Raw genomic sequence first — 25,498 nt, forward strand, 5'->3', positions numbered from 1 at the left:
TGAAATGTTAATTTTTTTATTTCCATAATTTAACATACGAAGAAAGCAAAATTTCAAACTCAAGACTACTGGAATTAAAAACAAAAACACCACATAATAATGGCATGACAGGTACAAAAATGTGCAAGTTTCCATTCAGTTTTTATTAATGCAAAAGGCTTAAAGACGCCATTTCTGAACACTAACCACAAAGCAGTTGGAGCTTCATCAAAGAGCTCTGGGGACGTCAGCCAGACAAGCCTGACAAGGAGACAGTCAAATCTAACCACTGGCAGAGATGACCCATGCTCTGTCCCTGGCGATGTTACCTTGCAAGCCCTATTTCCTCCTGGCAGCTGCAGAGAGATTGCATTTTTATGTACTCCTGATTTCATTCAAGCAGACACAGTCCTCACAAGCCACATTATTTTATTACAAAACGATGTTCCGGGTCCCAAAGAGCTTACACCATAGGCTGCCTTGGCTCTTTCCTGACAGGGAATTTTCGTTCAAGTGCTCTGGGTAGAATTTCTTCAATGATTGTACTGAAAACTAAGAAAGGAAAAGAATTCCAGTCGACAGCTTGGAAAGGGCCTTGCCTGAAGGCAGGTTCTTCCTCGGGAACCTATCCTCCAAACCTCTCTCTTGCGGTAGGGGCAGCTCCAGAGGACACTGTTCACCAGCCACACTACTGCCACAATCCGTCTACGGGTCCTATGAGAACAGGGGTTAGAGGAACTTGCATCCACACAGAATGATGCCTTTAGAAAGAATCCCAGGTAGGGAAGAAAGCCTCTTTCAATGCAAACCATGGTTGGGATTGCCACATATCCCACCACATTACAGGGAAATTCAGCCTCATTTTCTGGTCAGCTGCAACGAAACAAAGGCAAGAACAGTCCTTGCATTCCCATGTTGCAGCTTTACAGAAATGCATTCTCAAGAGGAAGCAAACAAAACAGGAGCGGGAAAGAAAACCACACCCACACAAAAGACACCAACAACAGACAATTCAAAATTCACAGTGGAGGACATACTCCTGTTCAGAGCACTGACCCTGCCTGGCACTCATGGAACATCAGCTCAACAACGGAATTGGAAATCCCCACATCACAATCTGTCCTGGTGTGCTGTGTCATAGAATCCCACTATGGGACAAAAAAATGTATTTTAAAATGTACTTCTAACGATGATTCTATTCAACACATCCAAAATATCGAGACTAGAGATGTTCAGGGATCGCCTACCATGATAAAAGTATTATTTGCTAGCCAGGAGCGTCCACAGATTTGCATGCAGTAGCAAACATAACGTCAGTCACATATGGAACTGGCTACGATATCTAGTCCAACCTTCCCCACAGTGGCAGAACTACAACTCCCACCAGCCCCAGCCAGCATGGCCATACGATACTGGGGCTGTTGGGAGTTGTAGTCCAAACCATCTGGAGAGGGTGCCACTTCGGGGTAGGTTGCACCATCAAAAAAACGATTCCCAGTTTTCTCATCTTTATCACATTGGGGAAACTATTTCACTTGCCCATACAGATGAGTATGCAGCAGGAATCCAACGGTTGCTTCAGGCACATGTGCGGCAGCCCCCCACCCTCCAGTTTACAGGCCCAGGGTTTTATCACAGGCAACTGGGCTGACACCTTCTGCTTCTTGCTTCCTCCGATGTGGGGATGGCAGAGAAGCGAGGGCAGCACAGATTTCACCCCTGGGCTTGCCCAAGTTACCATCACCTGCTATCTTGATTGGATGCCAGAGCAATGCTCATTCTGGAGGTAACAAGAAGGTATCCCAAAGGGGCATTTGAGGTACAGAAAGTGCAAATTTTAAATGAGAGGGAGGCGAGCTATGAGGATTTCAGCCATTAAATCTGGCCCAAATTATAGGCACTGCAGACACACAGCAGCTGCTGTTCCCTACGGTAAATGCTCAAATAATAATGGGGAGGGGAAGAGTATCCCAGAGCACAGAAATTTCCCAACTGGGCAGGGGGAGGCTAAGCTTTCCTGAGTGTGGCTACCAATTGTCACTGGCCGCTCACCAGCTTCCACCTGTCAGGACCCAGTACTGTATTACTCACCAGGCTATACAGACCAGTTGGTTATTAATAAATTGTTCAACTAGATGAGCTAGGCAATGCTTGGCCCCAAACCTATAATTTTTCAAGTTAAAAATCTAAGAGTCACAGCATTTGCAGGCAGGGAGAAGAGACGATGCCGAGATGGGGAGATAACCCAACAAAATGTGGTGCACTTTGCAGCTGAAATCCACTGTTGTGTAAAATACCGAAAGGTTCAAGTCAGCAAAAGGAACATAGTGAGGAGGGAAAGAGCGGGGCTGAGCTCATGCTACCTGCTATCCCTCATCTCGGGGGGTGGGGGTGGGATGAACAATTACAGCCATTTCCCAGGGGAACCTCAACCCACAGTGTCCGTACCACGCATCTTTAAAACGGGTCCACATGCAGCAAACAAAGTACAAAAGTGCAAGTTGTTATGTTGTTGTGGGATCTCCCAGGAGAGACTCTGGCTGACTTGAGACAATTTCGATCAAGAGAGCAGCAGAGGATCCTTGACTGGTTACAGAGGATGGAAAAAATGTTGAAATCTTGCTTCGCAAGTGCTGCTTGTGAATAAGCTCTTCCCCCTGCTGCCCATTTTACTCAAGCTTTTTGGTCCTCCTAGCCGCCTACGACATCTAGGGGTGGGGGGCACAAAAGAGCAGTGTGGCCGAAAACTCAACGCACACATACATTTGGGGGTTCTTTAAATCCTGTTGCCTTTGAAAGGTGCATTAGCCTTTAATCTGCCCCACCCATTTCCCCCAGAGGATGTTAAAACAATGATTTTCAGTGAGGCTGCAAGGAGGATGACAGAGCCACCTGGCTGCGTTAAAAGGAAATTAGAAGCTCTCTTCCCCAGTGCTTAATGAACTATCTCTACGGCCATGCCAGACAGGCCCGTAAACAAGAGCTGATCGTCCGGGGATCGGAGCAGAGTGGTTTCATATGGGGAAACTGATTACGTGCCTTTCCAGGCACGCTGAAGCGCTAAAGGACATGGGCCGTTCCCAGCCGCCAGCCCACCCTCAACTGCCTGATGCTTGCTCCTGCTCTTCCTCCTTGGCAAAAAAGCTTTCCAGGTCTGTCAGTTTCTGGATCAAGAGAACGTCTAGTTCTCTTCCACCCAAGGCGGCCTTCTGAGCCCGGGTGGAACCGCCCATCATTTTGACTCGGCTGCGTGCTCTCCTCTTCCGGGGAATGGTGAAATCTTGGAACTCCAAAATCCGCTTCCTCTTTTGCTGGCTGACGGAGATCAAGGACCCGTTCTTCTCCTTTGGCTCCTCAAAGATGGTCTCCAGACACCTGGGAAGGCCAAAAGGAGTAAGCTTAGAATGTCACTAACTGCATGACATCTCACGGACCACAGGAGTGTCAGGAACAGCCCTGCTCTGAGAGAGAAGGCAACTAGAATGACTAAACAGTGACCTCCTGTGATATCTGTGATTCTAAAAACCTCATATCTCTGCCACACAGAGCTAAGCTGTACCTTAAGAGTTTCTAACCACAAACCAACCCTTTTTTAGAAATCCAATCGCCATCATCCCGTTGCTAGGACACTTCCCAGATGGTTTCCTGCTGGCATCTAGATATCCAGGCAGAATATCTTCCAAGCTACTCCCTTTGCTCTAAAAGTGCAGCCAAAGATCAAAGTTACAGCAGGGAGGAGGGGTTGGGAAGGGGTTGAACAGAAGCTAAATCTGTAGTGTATTTCCTCATATCAGTGTATATTTAGATATATTTTTCAGAGTGAAAGTGGGAATGAATACACTTCTGCACATCACAAAAAGGCAATGTAACTCGTTCTCATTAGCTCACTACTTTATGACTACCCCCAACAACACAGCTCATGAACAAATGAGAGCTACTCAGTTTTCTGTGAATTCTCTTTGTACAGCAGATTAACATCCTGGAACTCAGCTATGGAGGCTTGCTATTCTATCCCAGGATGGGTCCAGAGAGTGAGTTCTTCCACTGGTATATGTAAACCAACCTGGTTGTAGGGGGAGATTTGTAGTTCTTGTTGGTGTATATTTCTTCCAAACTGAATTCTGTCTTCTTCAATCTAGAAGAATGATAATCGAGATACATCAGAAACAGCTGTAATCCATCACATCTAGTTACTGCTGCGTTTGGTCAGAAGAAGAAAAAAGGAGTTTAAGAGGCACACCAAAACGTTAAGAGATTTGGGATACAGGTTAAGCACACAAGAAGAGCCCTGCTGGGTTCAGGCCAAGTGGCCCACCTAGTCTGACATGCTGTTCTCAGGGGCTAACCAGATGCCCATGTGAGAAGCCCAAAAGCAGGAGCAGAGCATAATCATCATCATCATCATCATCATCATAAATTTTATTTATATCCCGCCCTCCCCAGCCAAAGCCGCTCAGGGCGGCTAACAACAATAAAACAGTACAAAAGTACAGCATAAACAACACTCTAAAATCATTCATTATAAAATTAATTAATTAAACAAGAGCATACATTAATTAAACAAGAGCATACATTCCTACCTTTTCGGTCGGGGAAGTCCCATGGGGGTGAGGTTGGGATCTGGTTTAGGGATAGTCTTTCGAATCCGGATCTGAGATACTTTCTTTGGCCTCTTCTCCAGTTCAGCCTGGAGAAAAGAAGAGGATTATGCAATTACAACGTGGCTTCAGATGCTACAAGCTCCAAAGAGAGGCATTCCACCAAGCTGGCCTCTGGCTCAGGGGTGATTATCCCATTTTATCCTCACAGAAATTACAGGAGAGGTTGGGGCAGGGGGAGAGAAAGGAGACGCACACATAATTTGCCCAGAGATATCCTCTGAGATGCACAGCCTGAGGGCAATCTGACTCATTGCCAAACCTGGCCCCCTGTGGCAGCTACTGCTCTGCTGACAGTCCCTCTTTACAATGGCTCACCTATAGACCGTAGACCAGCCTTCTCCCAACCTGGTGCCCTCCAGATATTTCAGACCACAATTTCCATCAGCCCCAGACAGCACAACCGTATGATGCTGGGGCTGATGTGTGGTGGTCAGGGCCAATGGAAGCTGGAGCCCAAAACATCTGGAGGGCACCAGGTTGGGGAAAGCTGTTGCACACATTGAAAAGTGGCATACAGTGGTACCTCTGGATACAATTTTAATTCGTTCCGGGGGTCTGTTCTTACCCCGAAACATTTGCATCCAGAGGCGTGCTCTTTTGTGCAGGTGTGGGCGGCGGCAGCCCACTTCTGTGCATGTGGAAACCGTTCCTTTACTTCCGGGTTTGCTGCATGCGTAGCCCGAAGCATTGGTATCCAGAGCGGTTCATATCCAGAGGTAAAGGTAAAGGGACCCTGACCGTTAAGTCCAGTCGTAGCCGACTCTGGGGTTGTGGCGCTCATCTCGCTTTACTGGCCGAGGGAGCCGGCGTACAGCTCATGTGGCCAGCATGACTAAGCCACTTCTGGCGAACCAGAGCAGCACACGGAAACGCCATTTACCTTCCTGCCGGAGCGGTACCTATTTATCTACTTGCACTTTGACGTGCTTTCGAACTGCTAGGTTGGCAGGAGCAGGGACCGAGCAACAGGAGCTCACCCCAACGCGGGTATTCGAACCGCCGACCTTCTGATCAGCAAGTCCTAGGCTCTGTGGTTTAACCCACAGTGCCACCCGTGTCCCATTCCAGAGGTACCACGGTATTAATTCTTACAAACAACCCTACAAAGTAGATCAGCACTACCTCCATATTATGACAGGTGTGAGGAGATAACAGAGCTAAAAGGTAGAGTGGTCTGTTAGAGCCTCCCATTCTTTCCCCACAAGGGTAAATCGAAGATTATTTTTTGCTTCCATTCCCTGCCCCCCCCCCCACTAAACTGTTGGGATATTTCCGTTCCACCTTAAAAGGGAGCAGGCTTTTGCGAGTCACAGAGTCTGCGCATTTCCTGTTCACAGGATGTTTATGTTTTCTGTTGCTTTCGTTTTCTCTCTTTGTGCCTGAACGCTGAAGCAGGCGGTCATGTTTTTCCTTTGTTCTGACCAACGCTGAATAAACTTGTAAATATGCTCTCCTGCGTGCATCTTACGCTGTGCATTATCTGCTGATAAGAGTGTGCACCAGCCCTGGAATGTGGCAAGCTATTTTCTGGAGCTCGTGTCGCTAATTGCTGATACTATGTGTCTACGGGAGATCCATGGACCTCCGAATGGAGACGTGGGGCCATGATGGACTTTGTCTCCCTGGCAGTATCCCAACATAAACATGCTTTCACCCACACACATCTTAAACCAAGATAAACACCCGTCAAGCAATGGGAAGCACCATTCACCCTCCTACCAACTTGTGTACCCGCCTTTCCTCAGGACATCACTCACCTTTTCAAGCCGGCTACCAGTCTTGGGCAACACAGGGACAGGAACGTCCAGTTTGTCCAAGGGAATGACCGGAAATGCAGGCACTGGAATTCCGAGAGGAGGTGGTGCTGGCTCCAGAAGTGAGCAAGATGCACGTAATGACGCAGAAAATGAAGGTTCCAGCCTAGGAGGAGGACAAAAGAGGCAGTGAGTGTGTGGGGGAAGAACAAAAATGCTGATTAAGGCCAGGGATTGATGATGGAGACAGCATCAAGATTGGTTCTGGTGGGACAAGTTAGAGGGCCAAAGCCAGTGGTTAGCTGGGGTTCATGGTCATGGCCGTAGCTTAGCAGTAGATCATCTGCTCTGCATGCAGAAGGGGTGTGTGTGTGTGTGTTTATACTTAATTTATATAATGCTTAATACTAAAGGGCGCGGGTGGCGCTGTGGGTTAAACCACAGAGCCTAGGACTTGCCGATCAGAAGGTCGGCGGTTCAAATCCCCGTGACGGGGTGAGCTCCAGGTGCTCGGTCCCTGTTCCTGCCAACCTAGCCGTTCAAAAGCACATCAAAGTGCAAGTAGATAAATAGGTACCGCTCCGGTGGGAAGGTAAACAGTGTTTCCGTGCACTGCTCTGGTTTGCCAGAAGCAGCTTAGTCATGCTGGCCACATGACCCGGAAGCTGTACGCCGGCTCCCTTGGCCAATAAAGCGAGACGAGTGCCGCAACTCCAGAGACAGCCACGACTGGACCTAATGGTCAGGGGTCCCTTTACCTTTACTAAAATAGGCTTCTCAGCAGCTTCGGAAATATAAACTCAATTGCACAACATTATAACATGAACACCTACCACAATAAAACAATCCCAATGAAAATATAAAACATCCATGATTAAAATATGCAACAAAAGAGTTGGGTGGTATATAAATACCAACAATAAATATATTTGAAAAAGAGGGCCAGCTGGGAGAGCAGAGGCCAAGGATTGAAGAGGCAACAGTGATATATGCACTGAGCGCCCTCCTCCAGGGTTTTTTAGACTACAACTCCCATCAGCCCTGCCTGCACAGCTAGGAGCCGCAGTACAAAACAACCTCAAGGGTGCCAGGGTAGCAAAAAGTAATGCTGGGCAGGCATAAGGACATAGGAAGAGTCCTCCTGCATCACGCCAACACTCAACACTTCTAGGGAAGAATCCAGATGCATTTTCCGCAATGACTCCCTAGTCAGAGACAGACACAGTTTCAGGCAAGGTGTAAAATTGACCTCGAAAGGGGAGATCCTCAAGTCAAAGGCTCCTTTGTGTGATGGGGGGGGGGGTGAGGGGTGGGAATGCCCCCACTTACCTCACAGCATCAGCAACAGTGCTGGGGTCATCCACACACTGGTCAGGCACCTGAGGCAACATGGCAGAGCTGGTTCAGATAGGAGAGAAAGCCACAGAAAAGCAAAAGTTAGAGATGAATCAGCACAAGTTACATTCCAGGCAGGAGGGGAGAAAACATTGGGCTCTCTCTCTGCGCTTCCTGGGGCCACGTGTTTCGGAGACCCCTTGACTAGGAGGAAGGGTTTCGGCCTAAGAGGCAGAAGCCAAGAAAATATGAAACAGGAGGGTGCTAAGTTTAGCCTGAGAGGCTGGAAATCATTTAGAGAAGCTCCTGATGGTTTCAAAGTTACTTCTCTTTTTAAAAAAGAGCAAGTTCAGAACATCAGCCTTCCTCAACCTCGTGCCCTCCAGCCTACAACTTCCACCAGCCCCGGTAGGCAGAGCTGTTGTTGGCAGAGGCTGGTGGGTTGTAGTCCAAAACACTTGGAAGGCAGCCGGTTGTGGAAGGCTGAAGGAAGTTGCAAAGGAAGCTGAGCGCTAGGGGCATCTAAGGCTTCCAATCAAGGCTGTGACCTTTCATTCCCTCGCCTCATCTTACTGGAGCACTTAATTGGAAAAGCCACAGCAGGAGAAAGTGAGAAAAAGCAGGGAGTCCTGAAAAAAAGCAGTCCTGAAAGCCTTTGAATGGAGCAGCCACCATACATGGACTTAAGAAGCCATCCAAGGAGATACTGGAGAGCTGGACAGGGTTTGAAACTGCAGGAGAACTTTTGCAGTTTTGAAATACTGCATCCATTTGGATTGCCCTTTGTGGGTACACGGGGGATCCAGAGGAGGTTTGGGGTGCAGGAGAAGGGAAGTCGCAAGCAGAGCTTCACCTTCAGGACTCTGAGCCCACCTGCAAGGCAGTCCATGCTTGGTGTGCAGGATGGCCAGAGAGGCTGAGACTGGCCTCTGCTAAATATGTGCCAGTAGAACTGGATGAGGATAAATGACGTGTCCTAAGGTGGAAACCTCAGCTGATCCACACCTACCACTCGCTGACATTTTGTTAACAAAACCGCATGTGAAATGGATTCCCAATATTTTTTTGCCATTTGTCCTTAAGTTATTATTTTAGACTGTGGCACAGTGACAATAGTTGTACGTTTCGTCTTTTCTACAGGTTGCAGAACCACCCTCAGTTCAGTAACGTAGGAAGGCAGCATACAAATTAAAGACCAGAGCCTCACACCAGCATCTTTTCCAAGCCTGGAAATAAGGTCAGGGAGGTCCCAATGCGTTAAGAGAGATTCCCTCACAGCGTCTATGGAATGCTCCCCACAAAGAGGCCCTCCAAGCACCAACCTTGTCCAGGCACAGAGGTTTCCGTTTTCCTTGGCATTTGGACATATCCAGTGATATTACATTGTTAAAAATGGGGTGGCTTTTTTAAAAAACAAAACCACATGGTTGTGCAATTTTATTACTTGCATGCCAACCGCTTCAGGACATTTTAGTGGGAAACAATATAAAGGTAAGGTAAAGGGACCCCTGACCATTAGGTCCAGTCGTGACCGACTCTGGGGTTGCGGCGCTCATCTCGCTTTATTGGCCGAGGGAGCCGGCGTACAGCTTCCGGGTCATGTGGCCAGCATGATTAAGCCTCTTCTGGCGAACCAGAGCAGCGCACAGAAACGCCGTTTACCTTCCCGCTGGAGCGGTACCTATTTATCTACTTGCACTTTGACGTGCTTTTGAACTGCTAGGTTGGCAGGAGCAGGGACCGAGCAACGGGAGCTCACCCCGTCACGGGGATTTGAACTGCCAACCTTCTGATCGGCAAGTCCTAAGCTCTGTGGTTTAACCCACAGCGCCACCTGCGTCCCTGGGAAGCAATATATGGATTTAATAAACCTTAAAGCCGAACTAATTACTGCAGAGCTAGGGGAAAGGGGAAGGAAGCCTCACTAACAGAGGCTCTGTTCCGCTCTGACCTGCCCCAAACAGACCCTCACTGCATGGTGAAGTGTTGTTTTTTAAATGAATGGTTCTGGTGTGACTTGCCCTCGGATATAGCCATGAGAAGCGCAGGAGGCGATCAAATGCCTTCAGTGCCTGGGTGTTCCTTCTAAGCCTTGGCTTGACCACTGTGGGGTTCAGCCGGGGTGGGGCAATTCCCTCTGCCAACCTCCTTTGTACACAGAGGGTGAGATAAAGCAGTAGAGCAGATCTCGGTCTTAAAAGGGGCTGCCTCTTTCCAAGACACCGAAAAGGGAGGGGGGGGAGCAACCCACGGTACCTTGCTTTTAGCAAAAGGATGTGCAGGAAACTGCTCCACAATCTCCACCATAAGGTCAAGAATTTGGTAGGTAGAGAAGTCAGAGGAGTGACAACACACAGTTAAATCCAGCACTCTCTGTCCCTCCAAAGCGGTACATTTCTCAAGATGGCCTCACAATGATTCTGTATTTTGTTAGAATTGTATTTTATCAACTCAGGCAGCATTCCTTCAGAACATGACACAAGCCCTTTCATTTGATAGCAAGAGAGTTACAGATAAAACTCACTTTTTTACGTTGATCCTCCCAACTTGCTTTCTATATGCTGAACATTGTCAAAATCTTGACAAGTACACGAGATTAAATATTTGTGGAAGGACACAGTTTGGTGGCAAAAGCTCTTGTTTTGTATGTAGAAACACCGGGATGTCATCCCAGAAGCCTGGCTCTTATGTAGGACTACTTTAAAATATACTTTAATAATCTCCCAAACCTTACAGCAGCCTACACCAGCCTGGTGCCTTCTAGATGCTTGGACCGCAGCTCCCATCTGCCCCAGCCAGCACAGCAGTGCTGGGAGTTGGAGGCTCCCAGAAGGCAGAGGCTGCTGCCTTAGAATCACTGCAGATCACATCAGAAAATGCTGTGCTTGAGAGTTCCACTAGGTATTAAACAGCTTCTTCACATGTTCTGCTAAACCCGTTTTAAAAACAGGTCAAGGAAGGCGAAAATACCTATTTTTAGAGTTTGGTTAGTTCTTAAAGTTCCTCTTTTGCAAACCAACAGGTAACTGAAATTGTCTCACAGCTGAGCCATAGGTTTATTTCCTCCCAGTAGGCATAGCAATCAACTGCTTTATCCATTTTTATTTCTGGCCATTGAAAGCACAGAATCGGCATTCTGTTAAGCAAACCTACAAGGTATTTCCTTTGCTTGACAGACAGATGCAGCGAGTAAGCCCCTAAAGGGCGAGGTGGTGAAGTGAATTATTTAATTTTTTTCAGAGGAGTGGAACAAAAACCCAACTTAATAATTTTAGATCACACCCCACTGCCTTAGAATTACAAAAGCCACAAGTTGAAGAGAGAATACTACTTCAACTTCCTTTGTTTAATTCTGTTTTTAATTCAGGTAGTCAACATTTCCTGCGGACTTTTGGTGATGCCCTTGGAGCAACATTTACTTACAACTCCCCCATGCTATCCTGCTCAAAGCTCTATCTCTGAGGCGCATGTGGGTTGTTTTCAGTAAGGGCAAACACTCTGAACCTAGGCCAGCCTCTTTCCCTACCTGGTGCTCTCTAGTTGCTTCAGACTACAACTCTCATCAGCCTTAGCCAGCCCAGGTGAGACGGGAGTTGTAGTCTGGGACAGCTGGAAGGCTGGGAAAGTCTGGCCTGCAGGACCCATTATGGAAGTCCAAAGTCTGTGCTCCGTAGTTCCGGACTCTGAAACCTCTCCTACCTCACACCTCCGGGAGCTCTGCCACCAGATTCTCACCTTTCCGCAATATATATTCTGGCACGTGGTGTGGGGTGTGTGGCCGGGAGGGGAGAAAAATGAGAGTTAGTGGAGCAAATAAACCAACCAAGCCTGGCTCCGCTCCAGCTGACAAGATGGCGCTCTGCAGGGGAGGCATCTTGCGTGAGCAGGTCTCGCCAACGGCAGGCACACACACATGCAAGGTGGAACGTGAGCCCCCCCATAACCTCCTGCAGTTCCTAATGCTGCGCTCCCCTCCCTTTGCAAGAGACAGAAAAATACATAGAATCCTAAGAGTTGACAGTGACCCAACGGGCCTTCTAGTGGAACCCCCCTGCAATGCAGGAATACACACACACAGCTGCACAAGATGGGAGTCTCGGAAATAAGGGGGAGGGAGCTTTACCTGTTCCCGAAGCCCAGCCTGGTGGTGGCAGAAGTGGCTGGCTGCCACTTGCAGCGCTTGGAATGGAGAGGAGCGAATTCGGAGGGACGGTTGGGGGGAGGACTGTGCTGGCTCCATATGGACAGAACTCGACCCAGCGAATAGGGCAAAGAAGAGAAGAGGTCAGCTGACGCAGAAGCGGAATGTCTTAACCCCTTCAAGCCCTGGGCGAGCTGAAGTGCAGCCAGATTCTGGACCGCTGGGAGGCGGCTGGTGAGGCTCCTTCTTCTGGTCCAGATCCGATAGCAGCCGGGGGAATAGAGGGCCAAGACGGTGTGGAGGCCAAGTGGGGAGCAGCCTGCCCTCCTCCGCTGAGTCGTGATGGCCTCGCTTCGCCAGCTCTCTGCCGCGCCGAGAGAGGCCAGCGGTGTGGTGGTGTGCGATTCAGCAGGGACCCAGGCATCTCTCTGGACTGGTGCGACACCAAGGCAGCTTTGAGGCAGGAGGAGAGAAAAGGTCCACTTGGAAGGCTGGAAGCCGTGGGCCTCCCCCAGAGCCAACCGGTGGCTGTTGCTAGGGTCGTTGTGCTGTGCTGTCAGCCCCGGGAGGTTCCTCGCTGGGCTGGAGTCCAATTTTATATGGAAAGTCACAGGGAAAACAGGGGCACTGAAGGCCAGGGGGGAGTTATTATTGCCCAGTTCCAAAAAGAACAGGTTGGTCAACTCCAGAGGATAAAGTGCCAAAGATTGAGAGGTGAACATCTTGAAGCTGCAGCTGCTGCCATTAAACCATGGAGAGTTGAGCTTCAAGTCCACGCAGGAGAAAACTTCCAAGAGCTTCTTATGTCTGAAGTGGCTGTACTTTTCAGGGACAGGGAGGAGCTCTGTAGAGCCCAAGAGCTGGTTGCGGTTTTGAGGGTTTCCCGGCAGTGCCAGCAATTTGTTAGCCAACGCTGACAGCTTCCTCAAGAGCGCCGGGTCTTTGGTAAGTTTGCTAAGCCTGGGGCTGTCCAGCAAGCTGCTTTGGCTGCCTTGTTGCTTTGGCATTTGGTCCCTGACTGTGCCTTCTCCTTTGTTTCCTGTAACAGTGAGCTTTGGGGCAAAACAGACAGAATCTGTGAGCTGGCACTCAGGCTTTAGAACAATCGCAGAGGGATTCCTGAAGGAAACAGAACTTGCCATTAGGTGACTTTTTCTTGCTGTTCTGAGCTGGTCCGGCCTAGAAATCCTGACCCAGGCTTTCCCCAGCTGCCTCCTGAATGGAAGAGGTGATCTTATTCTGCGTGTGCATCTGAGGGAACTCCTGCTTCCATCGTAACTAAAGTGAAAGGCTTGTGGCAACATGCAAAAGACTACAAGGACAGGACTGTCATTGGTGGCTGATGGCCGGCTTTGGCTCCTGAAACTCCCTAGGCTTTGGCTTTTGGCCTCTAGGTAGTCCAAGCCATCAAAGTCCTTGGCTCTCTTTGGCCTTTTCCACCCCCTGAAAGTGCTGCCAGGACTTCCATTCTCACTGACCTCAACTCCGCTCCCTGAAGCAAAAGCATGTGGCTTCACCACCATCTCACGGTAAGAACTGCTTAAAGGTGGTGCAAGGCAGAAGAATCTCCGTTTCAAGAGGTTTCTGGATTTTACCTTCACTTTAGCTCTTCTGTCTTGAACAACTGCACCACAGGAGGCAGCAGGCAGAGCTGGAACTTCCTCAGGCTCCTCTTGCAAGGGTTTCTGGGTAAGCATCAGACAAACACCTGATTCTGAATCTCTCGCCTTCTCAACAGGTATTTCAATGACCAAGCTATCTTCCAATGGCTTCTTTCCGTCTCCTGCTGGCTCCTGGGTGACCTCTGCAGCCTGCCAGCTTCTTCCTTGACTGCTGAGGCATTTGGGGGAAGCTTCTAAATTATTATTATTATTATTATGACCACCTGAAGAAGGACAAGGCAGGATGCTGCTGCAAAAGATTTCCGGAGACAGTCTTGTGGAGAGTAAGCATTTATTTTGCAAAGCATAGTGCACGTTCTTTAAATGCTGTCGAGCAACAACAGTTGGCTTTGAAGGATCTCTGATTCTGCAAAACTTGGGCTTGTGCAGCAATCTGCCAAGTTGCAAAATGTGCTCAGGTAGGGGGACAAAAGAAGGCTGTGTGTGTATTTCAATCTTGAATGGAAACACAATTTCTTCTCGCCCTGCAGAAAACCTCAAGCCTTGCAAGAGAGCTCTAGAAGAATCTTTAATGCCTAGAGGGTAAACTGTTACCTCCGTTTTCTCAGTGGACAGATTGAGTGCTCTCTGGTTACCTTCCAAAGACTGTTTCATCTTTTTTGAGGGGTTAGGGCTATCAGAAATAATTGATATGTCTTTTACTACTTCCGCTCTTCGCTTGGTACCTACTGCACAAACGGACGTTTCCTTGCTATCTAGAGGAGAATCTCTGGGTGTATTTTCTTTAACAGAAGAGCTTGCCTGTTCATTCTCTGAATTTAACAGGTTAACATGTTGATAACTGAGTCTACTGAGAGAGAAGCTGATTGCTCCAGGGTGTTCTTTGGGAAAAGGACAACAGCGACTACATGGAGGAAAAGATGGAGATGTCCATGGATCATCTTTCTGAGACAAGCAGATGGCTGGATTCTGAGCGAGCTGCACTCCGAAACATATACTTGCCAAAGTAGGCACTTCTTTGTTCTCCAGCGGCTTTGAACACACTCCCTCCATACTTTTCTGACAGTTTGCAGAGTTTCGCTGGAAAAACATTTGACTAGGAGATGAGGCAGTCCCACTACTACACTGTAAGAATGCTTTTTCATCTAGTACCTCGGAAGGACTCCTGCCGACTGCCCCAGAGGCAGATTCATCAGTTGTTGCTTGAGAAGCCTGATCATTAACAAACCCTATTGACCTCAGAAGTTCAGAACAACATTCTGAATGCGAGTCGACACTTTTCAGTTCTATGGACTCTTCTTTCAATGGATTGCCAAGAGATTCTGACAGCATTTTAACAGATGAGCAACTGCCTAATGTAGTTTGCTGAAATGTTTCTTGAATACTCTTTTCTCCTATTAAAAGCAATGGAACTGGAGTTTTGCCGTGGCCCCTCTCCCAGCACAGAGAGTTGTTCCGATTACAGTCAACAGATTTTTCAGTGTCTTCACTTGAGGTCACAGCCTGCAGAGCGTGATCCACCTTTTGCTTCTCTGAGGACATCAAGGGAGGCTGCTGGCATTCTGAAACATCCTTTTCTGGGGATTCATTTTTCTGATTCAACAAAACCAGTCTATTAAAAGGAGGATTCTGATGTGGAAAGGGCTGGACTTTTGTCTGACAGATTGTTTTCCCTGGCTGACCTGGATTTTCAGCACATAAATCCTCCAAGGGCAAAAAATCAGGCTGCTGCTCTGTGTGACCGGGGAAGCTGGAGTGCATGGCAGTCTTCATACTGGAGCATTCAGGTGCAAAGGAGGAAGAGGAGTGATGGGCTTGATGCTGCCTTTGTTTCCCCTCACCTTTGTCTTTTACAAGTTTGCCAAGTGCAAGGCAGTTCGTTTTGCCAAAATCTCTGTAATCTGCCACTTTCTCATCTATTCTGTTTCTCCAACTCTCTCCACATGTTTTTACACTTTCAGCTGCTCCCGTTCCATCAGATTCAGCCACCAGCGAAGCTTTACCTAATTCTGGGTTTGAATCTGCAGGGAAAACACCGGCGTCAACTTCCAGCGCAATGTGTGATTTCACAGAAGTATCGTTGCCGTCAGACCTCTGATTTCCAGCTGCCACATCTGCCACTTCTGAAGCTTCAGGACAAGCTGCATCCCGGATTCTTCCAGCATCATCTGAGTCATCACAGGGATGATGGTCCCCTGCCTTAACAACACTGCCAGGCTTCTCGGGAGGGACACCTTCCCCGGCAGATGCAGAAGAGTGACTTGCTTTCAGCCCATCAGATTCTTCACTTCTGCTTTTGAGAACACTGTTGTTGTCAACATCATCATTAGCAGCTAAGCAGATACCTCCCAACGAGGCGCAGCAAGTCTCAATGGCAGAAGACAGGTCCTTCATGCATGGGTTCCCAGGACTATATGCTTCGATTTGCGCCATTTCCTGATCAGCTGGCATCTGCTCTGTATCCTTCAGCATAAGGCCTGTGCTTTTCGCGGATGCTTCCCTTGTTGTAATACAACTCCCAGCATTCTGACTTGGCGAAGGTGACTCTTTCTTGGTGTGAAGTACGAAGCTGGCGCTCTGCAGCTTCAGCTCTGCAGGGAATTCTTCTCTGGGCAAGCTGTCTAGTAACCTGCTGCAATTTAAATTCCTCTCGGTTTGCTGGGCAGAGGAGTAATTGTCACAGAGTTGAGCTGTTGAGGGTTTTTCTTCTGAGTCAACATCTGCTATTGTGGTAGCACACAGGTGTGTAGCTGAAGGACTCTTTCGGATTTCTGTCTTTGGACCACTGTGGGATCCCATCTGTGGTACATGTTCACCTAATCTGGAGCCACAATCCAAAGAGTCACGACTGGTGGGATTTGAATCATTGCTTGTGCTGCAGCTGTTCTGAATGCACCCAACGTTTCCCACTTCCGCCATGAGAGACCTGTTTTCTTCTCCCCCAACAGCCATGCTTATGTCACTAGAAGCACATTGATGATGCTTATCCTTTTGGATGCTGTCAACCTCTATAGAGGCCAGTCTTAAGTCATCTTCTGGATGAGCAGGTGAAGAGGGAAACATGTTTTTGGCCACTGAAGATGATTCTGCAAAGCTGTTTTCCTGTAGCTGATAATTTTCTTGAATGTCTTTCCAGTAGCATTGAACAGCATCCCCTTTCTGGATTTCAACAGCTCCCTCACAGGTCAAACTGTAAGAGTGGTCCATACTTTGAGCATCCACCTCCTGTTCTTGGTTGCTTTCGCTGGACATCTCTTCACTGCTGCACGCTGGGGACAAAGTTTCATCCGTATCCGGCTCAGAGGCCCATTCTTCCAGCAGCTCAATTTTTTTGCAGCTCCTCAAGTCTTCCTCCTGCATTTCACAGACAATTTCAAAAGCATCCATGTTCTCTTCCCAGAGTATGTTTCCAAGCTCCAAATTGCCTTCCAAGTGATGTGCTGAAGCTTCAGGGGCTGAGTTTGACAGCTGAGCAGCGATGGTAGTCCCACTTTGCAAAACTGGAGAAGAGCTACTGTCATTAGGCACGTTTGTCTTATCCTGCATTGAAGCTGGATCACTGTCAAGGATTGGGTTCGCTTCCACATCTCGATTGAGGGACTTTTCTCCCGCAGCTCCTGAGCTAGGAAGGATACACTTCGTTGCTGACAAAGCAACGTGGGAGATCAGAGCTTGACAATTCTCCTCCACTTCTTCATCTTCCTGCAGCAGCTCTCTTGCTGAAGCATCATTCTTGGCGCTCACAGGATCTAGAGAGACTAAAGTGTTGCTTCCTGAAACCTCAACTTTGGCCATGACTGTGTCTACCTCTGAGGACTCACTGCTCTCAGGTGGGACACCTGCAACCTCTCTGGCACTGCGCTCGCCTGCATGACTAAACAGCCCATCAGTCCCCTTCGCCTTCATACCTTGTGCTTCTTGCAGGAGGTTTGACAGATTTTCAGGGGTCACCTGCACATTTGCTTGGCTTTCTTCTGCACAAAAGAGAAACGGGTAGGGGAGGAGTTAATGTGCTACATGCCTTATTCATCCATTTCTTTAGTACTGGAAGAATAAGGTTATAAGCAAACTTAGCTGTAAGCAGGGTGGATAAAAATCAATGATTTTTTTTTAAAATGGCTTTTTTACATTTAAATCAGATTTTTTTTATCTAAATTTGATCTGTCTAAAGATATTTTTCTATTTAAGTTAAATTATAGCCCAAAGGCTATTCATCAGGAAATAAGGATTTGTTTGACGTTTTTCATGTGTGCTAAAACTCAGTCTAAGTTTTTTTAAAAAAATAAATTGTTTAACCACATCAGTTACCAAACATGGATACATATGCTACAATGTTATTGTTTGGTTAAATAAATTGTTCAAATTGTTATTAAGGAAATGATTATTTTTCTCCTTCTAATAAAGTACAGCAGAAAAGTTGTCCAAATATAAACAGTTAACATATTAAACTGCACAATAATTTCATAATTATCTGCCTATGTATTTCCAATAGTATAACCAAATCAATAATTTTTGATATAACTGTAAAAACTACTCTGTAAATTTATTATTATTCCAAAAATGAAACCTTCCTCTGGAGGTAAATATTAAGATGATTACCAGCAAGAATGAGTGTTTCTGTAAAAAAAATGATTTAAATCAAGTGGGATGTAAATGAAATAAATAATTAAGAAGTAAATAATACTCAGCAGGTGACCTGAGAGGCAACAAGAGCAAGATAGCAGAGGAAGCAAATAACCAGCTCGCAAATAACTAATAGCCAGACCAGATCAACCCATTTACTTGACTTCTTAACCCTGGCCTAACTGGTTCACACAGAAAGGACTGCAGGGTCCTTTCCTCTGCTCAGTCCTTTCCCTGAGCAACAGTATTCACTCCAATTTACTCCAAGGTACCCACATGTTAATTCTGACAACGAAAGTCAAAAGCCTGACAGCACAACTACTCTGGCCTTGTAGAGACAAATGCCATCTCAGCTGCAGCTGGCCCACGGGGCTCTCTGTTAGGGCTAGAACTCTGATGAGGTTCTAGAATTCTGAAGGCACCACTTTGTTTGTGACGAGGATACGGGTGAAACCATCTCCAATCTCTCTCCCCTGCTGTTAACATCATAGAACAGATCCTGCCTTTTGCAGATTAATCAAAGCGGGACCCCACAAAAGGGTTACGGAGCTGAAATCTCTAGCGGGTACATTTATGAGCCCCTCCTCCATTGTTTGGCCTCAACAGGTATTAATAAAGTTATACTGGCTCTGAACACAGAAGTTCTCCATTTAGCCAGAGCAATGGGTAAATTGAAGCTTTCTCTCAGGAGGGAAAAAGAAGCCAAGTTACTCAACTTTATTGTGTAAAACAAAATGATGGTTAAGACGGTGACCTGGATGGTGAATGGTACCGTATTTTTCACCCTATAGGACGCACTTTCCCCCCTCCAAAAATGAAGGGAAAATGTGTGTGTGTCCTATGGGGCGAATGCAGGCGTTCGCTGAAGCCTGGAAAGCGAGAGGGGTCGGTGCGCACCGACCCCTCTCGCTCTCCAGGCTTCAGGAGAGCCCCAGCGCCAGCCCCACAAGGTTGGGGGACAGCGGGGAGGCGGAACGCCGCCATCCTGCTGTCTCCCGATGTGGTTTGGAGGCTGACGGCGGGGAGACGCGTGTTTCTCCCCGCCGCCAGCCCCGCAAGCTCGGGGGACAGCGGGGAGGCGCAGCGTGCCTTCCCGCTGTCCCCGGACGTGGTCTGAAGGCTGGCGGCCGGGAGAAGAGCGCTTCTCCCCGCTGCCGGCCCCGCAAGCTCCGGGGACAGCGGGGATGCGCAGCGCGTCTTCCCGCTGTCCCCGGACCTGGTATGAAGGCTGGCGGCAGGGAGAAGAGCGCTTCTCCCCGCTGCCGGCCCCACAAGCGCCTGGGGGGAAAATATTTTTTTCCCCTTTATTTCCCCCCCAAAAAACTTGGTGCGTCCTATGGGCCGGTGCGTCCTATGGGGCGAAAAATACGGTATTTCTGAAAAGCATTGGAATACACTGCTTTCCTTGTCAGGGAGATGGAAAACCATACCCAGGTATGCCGTAGGTGACCATAAAGAAGCACTCTCTGCCCCGGTCAACGTGGCCAATGGTCAAACATCCTCTCATGCTCTGTTTGCGAGGCAAAAACCGTGGCAAGCTGTAAACACTTCCTAAAAACCCATCTTTTAAAGCAGACATTCCTGGGCTCACACTATTTTATTATTTATTATTATTTATTATTATTTATTTATTTATTATTTATTATTATTATTTATTGATATTCGAACTGATTCAATCCCAAATGGACTATCCAGGCAGGGAGAAGCAGCTTGGCCAAACATATTTCTGCGTACCTGGGTTCTTCTGCAAGCCTGCTGCTTCAACATTGGAAGGGCTTGGAAGAAATCCTCTTCCCATGTGGGTTAGCCAAGGTTCCTTCTGAAACAAAAAAAACACACAATGCCAGCCATCAAAGCAGCAGCAGCAGCAGAGACAGAAGGGATTAATTATTACTTCCCCAAACCTTCCCCAAGCAGTGCAGGTGTTAAGTCTGTGGAGAGAATCTGTCTCTGGATATTCTTCATTAAATGTGCTAGATTGTTTCTAAAAAGATTCTCTTTCTCCACGCTTATTTTGTGCTACCAATCCGCTGGCGACTCACACAGGAGCAAGGTGTCAAAACCAACCTGCCATGGATAGCCCTGCTTTATTCTACTAATAATCGTATTACGGATTTTTAGTTTCTGATTTTTACGAAATATTGGCACCAATGTTTACGCTCACCGCTTGGATGTTTTGACAATAACAAAGAACTCAATGAATTATTTCCTCCCAGTGTGCATACAGACCCAAACAGCTGCCTGCTGTTTTGAAGGAAGGCCTGTGACTGAGTGGTAGAGCAATTGCTTTGCATGCAGAAGGTCCCCGGTTCAGCCTTCAGCACCTCAAGGTAGGGCTAAAAACATTCCCTGCCTGAAACACTGGAGACCTGCTGCCAGTCAGTGTAGACTAGGGGTGTCCAAACTTTTTCCAAAGAGGGCCAGATTTGATGAAGTAAACATACATGAGGGCCGACCAAAGTTGTTGACCTTTTTTAGGATTGCAGTTGTTGAGGTTTTTATTGGATTGCAGTTGTTTAGCTTTTTTAGGATTTTAGCCTTGGAAATAAACTGCCACAGGGGCCGGATTAAACCGATGGGCAAGCCACATTGGGCCCCCGAAACGGACTTTGGACATGCCTGGTGTAGACAATACTGAACCAGATGCATTTATTATAAGGCAGGTTCCTATATTTATAAAACATAGAATTAAAATATCCATCGCAATGGAAAATTTAAATACCACACCACCACCAAATAGATTCCAAGAAGGAGGTGCCATTTCCTTCAGAGCAGTATGTTTGCACGGGGACAAGATACAACAATTCCCTCATCTAAACCCTTCTGTTCTCTAAGCTGTTGTTTCCTTGACAGGTCTACTGCATTTGAGCTAATTTAATTTGTTTTTAAGAAGCCAGTTCCCATTTAACATGCAGAGTGGTCCTCAGATGAAGTATAACACTAGCTTCATACCTTACAATATTTTAAAAAGTACCGTATTTTTCGCCCCATAGGACGCACTTTCCCCCCTCCAAAAATGAAGGGAAAATGTGTGTGCATCCTATGGGGCGAATGCAGGCTTTCGCTGAAAAAGCCTCTCCAGACTTCACTCAGACTTCATGAAGTCTCTCCAGACTTCACGCAGCTCCCTGCAAGGCGCGGGAGCCCTGCGCTGGGCTCCCGCGGCTTGCGGAGAGTTGCCTGCATGCCGAAGGCTGGGCGCGCTGAGCTCAGCGCGCCCAAACTTCACACAGCTCTCCGCAAGGCGCTCCCACTGCTTGCGGAGAGTTGCATGTTCTGGGCTTCCCCCGCCCCAGCCCCACGCCTGGGGGAAAAATAATTCCCCCCCTTTATTTCCCCCCCAAAAAACTAGGTGCGCCTTATGGGACGGTGCGTCCTATAGGGCGAAAAATACGGTAACTTGTTATGAATTTTAAACAGACATATGAGCAAGGCTAGTTCACAAGGCTAGTACAAAGAAACAAGAATTCTGAAAGGAAAATGGGAATGAGAATGTGCTGTTTTATACAACAATGAATCATAACAAAACACAGTTCTCCACTATCTGTAGATTTTATATTTCAAGACATTCCATTAATAGTGGCAAGCAATATAACTTCATGATTTAATGGAAGAGGACACCCAGTAATTCACACAGGCTGCAATCCTCACTAACTACACCCACTGACCTAGGAGTTATTCCCATTGAACTCAAGTGGGCAGAGGTGGGTTATTCTGACAGGTATAGGATTGCATAGTCAACATTTGATTAATTACATGCAGCAATTCTTAATCTGGTATCAGCCTATACAACATCTCCAGTATTTGGAACCGTTCAATTTTAAATCCTCTGTATCTTGTTGGGGGCCGATTTATCACAATTGCTATGTAACGGTTCTCTTCTAACACCGACACAACGGGCAGATCCCAAAATCTTTTCCAGAGAAGTGTCATGTTAATCTCTTGCGAAATAGAGGTGTAATAGAGGCTAACAAATTTATTACGGTCTTCAAACCAACACCAAATGGCCCTGATTCTTACCTCTCTTAAGCAACAGATTTCCTTTGAGGCTAGATAAGACTGTGCAAGGTCTTCCTCCTCAGCAACACTCCCCAATTCCTTTGTCCCTCCCGTGTCTTCCCTTGAATGTTGGTAACAAGGGTCCAACTCCATCACATCCTTTTTTGGGGTATCATCATCCTCAGCCAGATCTCTGGCTTCTGCAGGCTCTTGAGGAAGCAGATCCATCAGCCCAGGGCAAGAGGCTTTGCCTGTGCAATCCAGCCTTTCAGCAGAGTCCTGAGAACAGGTTTTCAACCCATGAGTCCGGTGGGGCTTGGATGGCAAACTGCTACATGACAGCACAAAGGCTGATGCTTCAGGTTTAGCATCAAGTACAATGGTGGGATCCGACAGAGCTGCAAGGTCAGTGGGGAGGGTGACTGGCAGACTCGTGTAGAGTTCTTGCACCACAGCGGACATGGAGGAGCTGAGAAGGTCAAAATGGCTTTTTTCCAGGGACTCCACACCGGCAGTGAGCATCAGGACAGTTGGACCAGCCACCTTTCACAACGGAAAAAGACAAGTGAGCAGAAATATTAGAAGAGCCCCCTGGATCAGGCCAACCACCCATCTAGCTCTCACAGTGGCTAACCAGATACCTGTGGGAAACCCACAAGCAAGACCCAAGCACAAGAGCACTCTCCCATCTTGTGGTTTCCAGCAACTGGTATGCAGAAGAATCGCTGCCTTTGACTATGGAGGAAGAGCATAGCCATCACAGCTAGTAGCCATTTGTCTAACCCTCTTTTAAAGCCATCTAGGTTGGTGGTATCCATCACTGCCTCCTTTGGGAACAAGTTTTATAGTTCAAATATGTGCTTCTTTTACCTGTCCTGAATCATCCTACATTCAGCTTCATGTCCACAAGTTCAAGTGTTATGAGAGAGGAAGAAAAACTTTTCACTATCCTCTTTCATTCAGGCAAGGCAAGGCAAGGCGAACCACCACCACCACCCTACCATGCCTTCTTCCAACGTCTGTTTTTCCAGGCTGCTAATGATCAAGGCCTTCATTATGGCACAAAGTTCTCACCCCTGTCTCCACCTTGCCTTCTGTGCCCCAATTGCTGATCCCCTCCTCTAGAAGCAGCTCCTTCCTCACATTCCCTCCTGAAATTCCCACCTCACTTCACCCAGCTTGGGGAATTTTATCTACTAGAGGAGGAGGAGTAGAAAGAGAAGGATTTGGGGTGGAAATGTTAGGGTTCTCATCCAAAGCTCTCTGGAGTTCTAAGGCACTCAGGATTCCCTACTCACTTCAAGATTGGGGGAGGCTCAAGAGGTGATGGACCTGAACCACCTTCATGAAGGCACAATAGTAGAGCCATAAAGGCCATAATGAATCTATTCCATATCCATGGTAAGAGGCCAAAATGCTTCTGAATGCTAGTTACTGGAAACCATAGGATGGGAGGGCTCTTGTGTTTGGGTCCTGCTTGCTGGATTTCCTTTGGGGCATCTAGTTGTTAACTGTAAAAACAGGAGGAGGGACCAATCCTTTCTCCCAATCCATCACCATCTTCTTATGTCCTTATCCCTGGCAGGTACAAAACGCCCCCACCTGAAACCTTGCACAGCCACCAGCCAGTGTCAACAATACTAAGCTAGACAGACCAAGGCTCTGACTTTGTATAACTCAGCTTCCTATGTTCCTTTCAAATTCAGCCCATCATTCAGAACTATGAGGACAAGAATATATGTTTGTGTACGCACCCATAAGTTCCATGGCAGAGCATCTATTCGGCAAACGAAAGTTCTCAGCTTTAATCCCCAACAGCACCTCCGGTCTGGGCTTCAAGAGACCTCCTACCCATCCCAAGAAACCACATAACTGTCAACGTTTCCCTTTTTTAAAGGGAAATTCCCTTATTCCGAATAGGATTCCTCCCAAGGAAAGGGAAAAGTTAACAGCTATGAAGAAACCCCGGAGAGCCACTGCTGCCAGTCCGTGCCAACAATAATGAGGTAAACGGACCAATGCTCTGCCTCTGCAGAAAGCAGCTTGGTATAATCCTGCTGAAATCTCTTCTCCGCAACTACCAGCGGTGCAAAAGCCTTGTCGGATTTTCTACCTGGTTGCCCTTAGCTGACTAAGCCCTCCTCCGCCTGGGGGCCCACGCCAAGGCCCAGAAAGCTGCCCGGAAAAAGCTCCCTTTCCCTGGGAGGCTCGCCAAAGCACTTTCGGTGGGCGAGTTCAGGATGGGACCCTCAGAGGATCCTCATCCTCATCACAATATTCAGTCACTTATTACCCAAGGGTTTACTAGCGACCTACTATACATTTAAAAACATAAATATAAATAAATTACATCATAAAAAAAAGAAACAAAACATTCTCCACAGGAGGAGCCTGAGTGGGGGAAGACCCCAAAAGTCTTTTTAGCTAATTAACTAATTAAGCCCCCCCCTCGCCTCGAGCTGGAGCGAAGGCGGGGTATTGGGGGCGCCTCCTAACTCCCCCCCCTCCATATTACTCTTCCGGGGCTTCCACTCGCCCTCGCCCCCTCGGGTGGGGGGGGCTCCGCCCCGGCGTCTCCCCCCCCCTTCTTCACCTGAGCGCTGCTCCGCAGGCCGCAGCCGTCTCCGCTCCCTCCGTCATCGCGCCGCTCTCTCCCCTGCGTCTCTATGGGCCGCGCCGCTTCCTCATCCGGGAAACCAACCTGCGCCACCATAGAGAGGGAGTCGGGCGGAAAAGCGCGCGCGAGGCTCCCGGATGAGGAAATCAAAAAGGGAGCCCGGGCGCGTGCGCTTCGTGCGGGGAGCGGGTCCGCCACGCCCCCCTCTCCCGGTGCGGTGGGTAAGTGTAGCACGAGAGGCGTCGGTTCCCCTCAGCCCAAGAGCACGGTCGGTCGCGGGTAGGCATGAGGTAATCTACCTCTCCCCCCCCCCTTTTGGGGGCTGAATGCGCTCGCCCTCCTTCTTTCGCCATTGGGTTGGAGGCTGAGTGGACTGTACTATTCCGGACCACGGGGGACGGCCAGAAATGTAGTCTTAATGGGTCTCGCATGGTTGTTGTGCACATTACGTGAGGACGGGGAGAGCCACGAGCTCCTCGGAGCAAAAGGGTGGGATATAAATGCAACAATAAATAGATGATAAATGGCAGATTCCCTGCAAGTAACAAACTAGTACGCCAGGAAATATTATCTCATATGCTGAATTTCTGTTAGATTTTTTTTAAAAAAAGTAGGGTGGCCCTCACAAAAGGGATTCTCACCCAAAAACAAAACAACAAAAACACCCACCACTACATGAAATCTGAAGGGGGTATATAGATGAAACTGCCACTCCAGTAGTTTGCACAACACCCCATTTCTTTCTCTGGGGTAGAGGTGAAAGTGCC

The 25,498-nt window shown here is 47.9% G+C and overlaps 2 protein-coding genes across 9 annotated transcripts in view; one reads left to right on the plus strand and one right to left on the minus strand.

Moving 5' to 3' along the window:
• Positions 1 to 2: 2 nt before the first annotated feature.
• On the minus strand, positions 3 to 24,842 carry PRR14L (proline rich 14 like). 3 transcript variants are annotated; one of them, XM_028710041.2, is made up of 9 exons: positions 24,708 to 24,842; positions 22,136 to 22,657; positions 19,850 to 19,931; positions 11,853 to 17,466; positions 7,724 to 7,792; positions 6,398 to 6,560; positions 4,560 to 4,666; positions 4,043 to 4,114; positions 3 to 3,354 (listed from the first exon to the last, which is right to left on the minus strand). In XM_028710041.2, the coding sequence occupies exons 1-9, from the start codon at positions 24,825 to 24,827 to the stop codon at positions 3,078 to 3,080; spliced, it is 7,026 nt and encodes a 2,341-aa protein (XP_028565874.2). In that variant the 5' UTR covers positions 24,828 to 24,842; the 3' UTR covers positions 3 to 3,077. The 3 variants fall into 3 exon arrangements, with proteins under 3 accessions (XP_028565874.2, XP_028565873.2, XP_028565878.2); XM_028710040.2 differs by having other exon boundaries at positions 19,850 to 19,934; XM_028710045.2 differs by lacking the exon at positions 24,708 to 24,842 and adding an exon at positions 24,228 to 24,621 and having other exon boundaries at positions 19,850 to 19,934.
• DEPDC5 (DEP domain containing 5, GATOR1 subcomplex subunit) overlaps positions 24,840 to 25,498 on the plus strand; it is a 52,357-nt gene continuing 51,698 nt past the window's right edge. For 4 of the 6 annotated variants that reach the window (XM_028710047.2, XM_077920044.1, XM_077920043.1 and 1 more), the window contains exon 1: positions 24,933 to 25,021. The gene's annotated coding sequence lies outside the window, so the exon portion shown is untranslated. Of the gene's footprint in view, positions 25,022 to 25,498 lie in introns of all 6 variants that reach the window. The other 2 variants (XM_028710046.2, XM_028710048.2) reach the window with 2 other exon arrangements.

The sequence above is a fragment of the Podarcis muralis genome, chromosome 16, assembly GCF_964188315.1.
Source record: "Podarcis muralis chromosome 16, rPodMur119.hap1.1, whole genome shotgun sequence".
NCBI classification, from domain to species: Eukaryota; Metazoa; Chordata; class Lepidosauria; order Squamata; family Lacertidae; genus Podarcis; species Podarcis muralis.

Bases quoted from the DNA above. Each gene is read 5' to 3' on its own strand.
- PRR14L (XM_028710040.2), bottom strand. From the start codon at position 24,827: ATGGTGGCGCAGGTTGGTTTCCCGGATGAGGAAGCGGCGCGGCCCATA. The intron at 4,667-6,397 runs GTGAGTGATGTC...TCTTTTCTCCAG, and splicing joins CTGGTAGCCGGCTTGAAAAG to GCTGAACTGGAGAAGAGGCC. The intron at 3,355-4,042 runs GTTGGTTTACAT...TGGCCTTCCCAG, and splicing joins AAATCTCCCCCTACAACCAG to GTGTCTGGAGACCATCTTTG.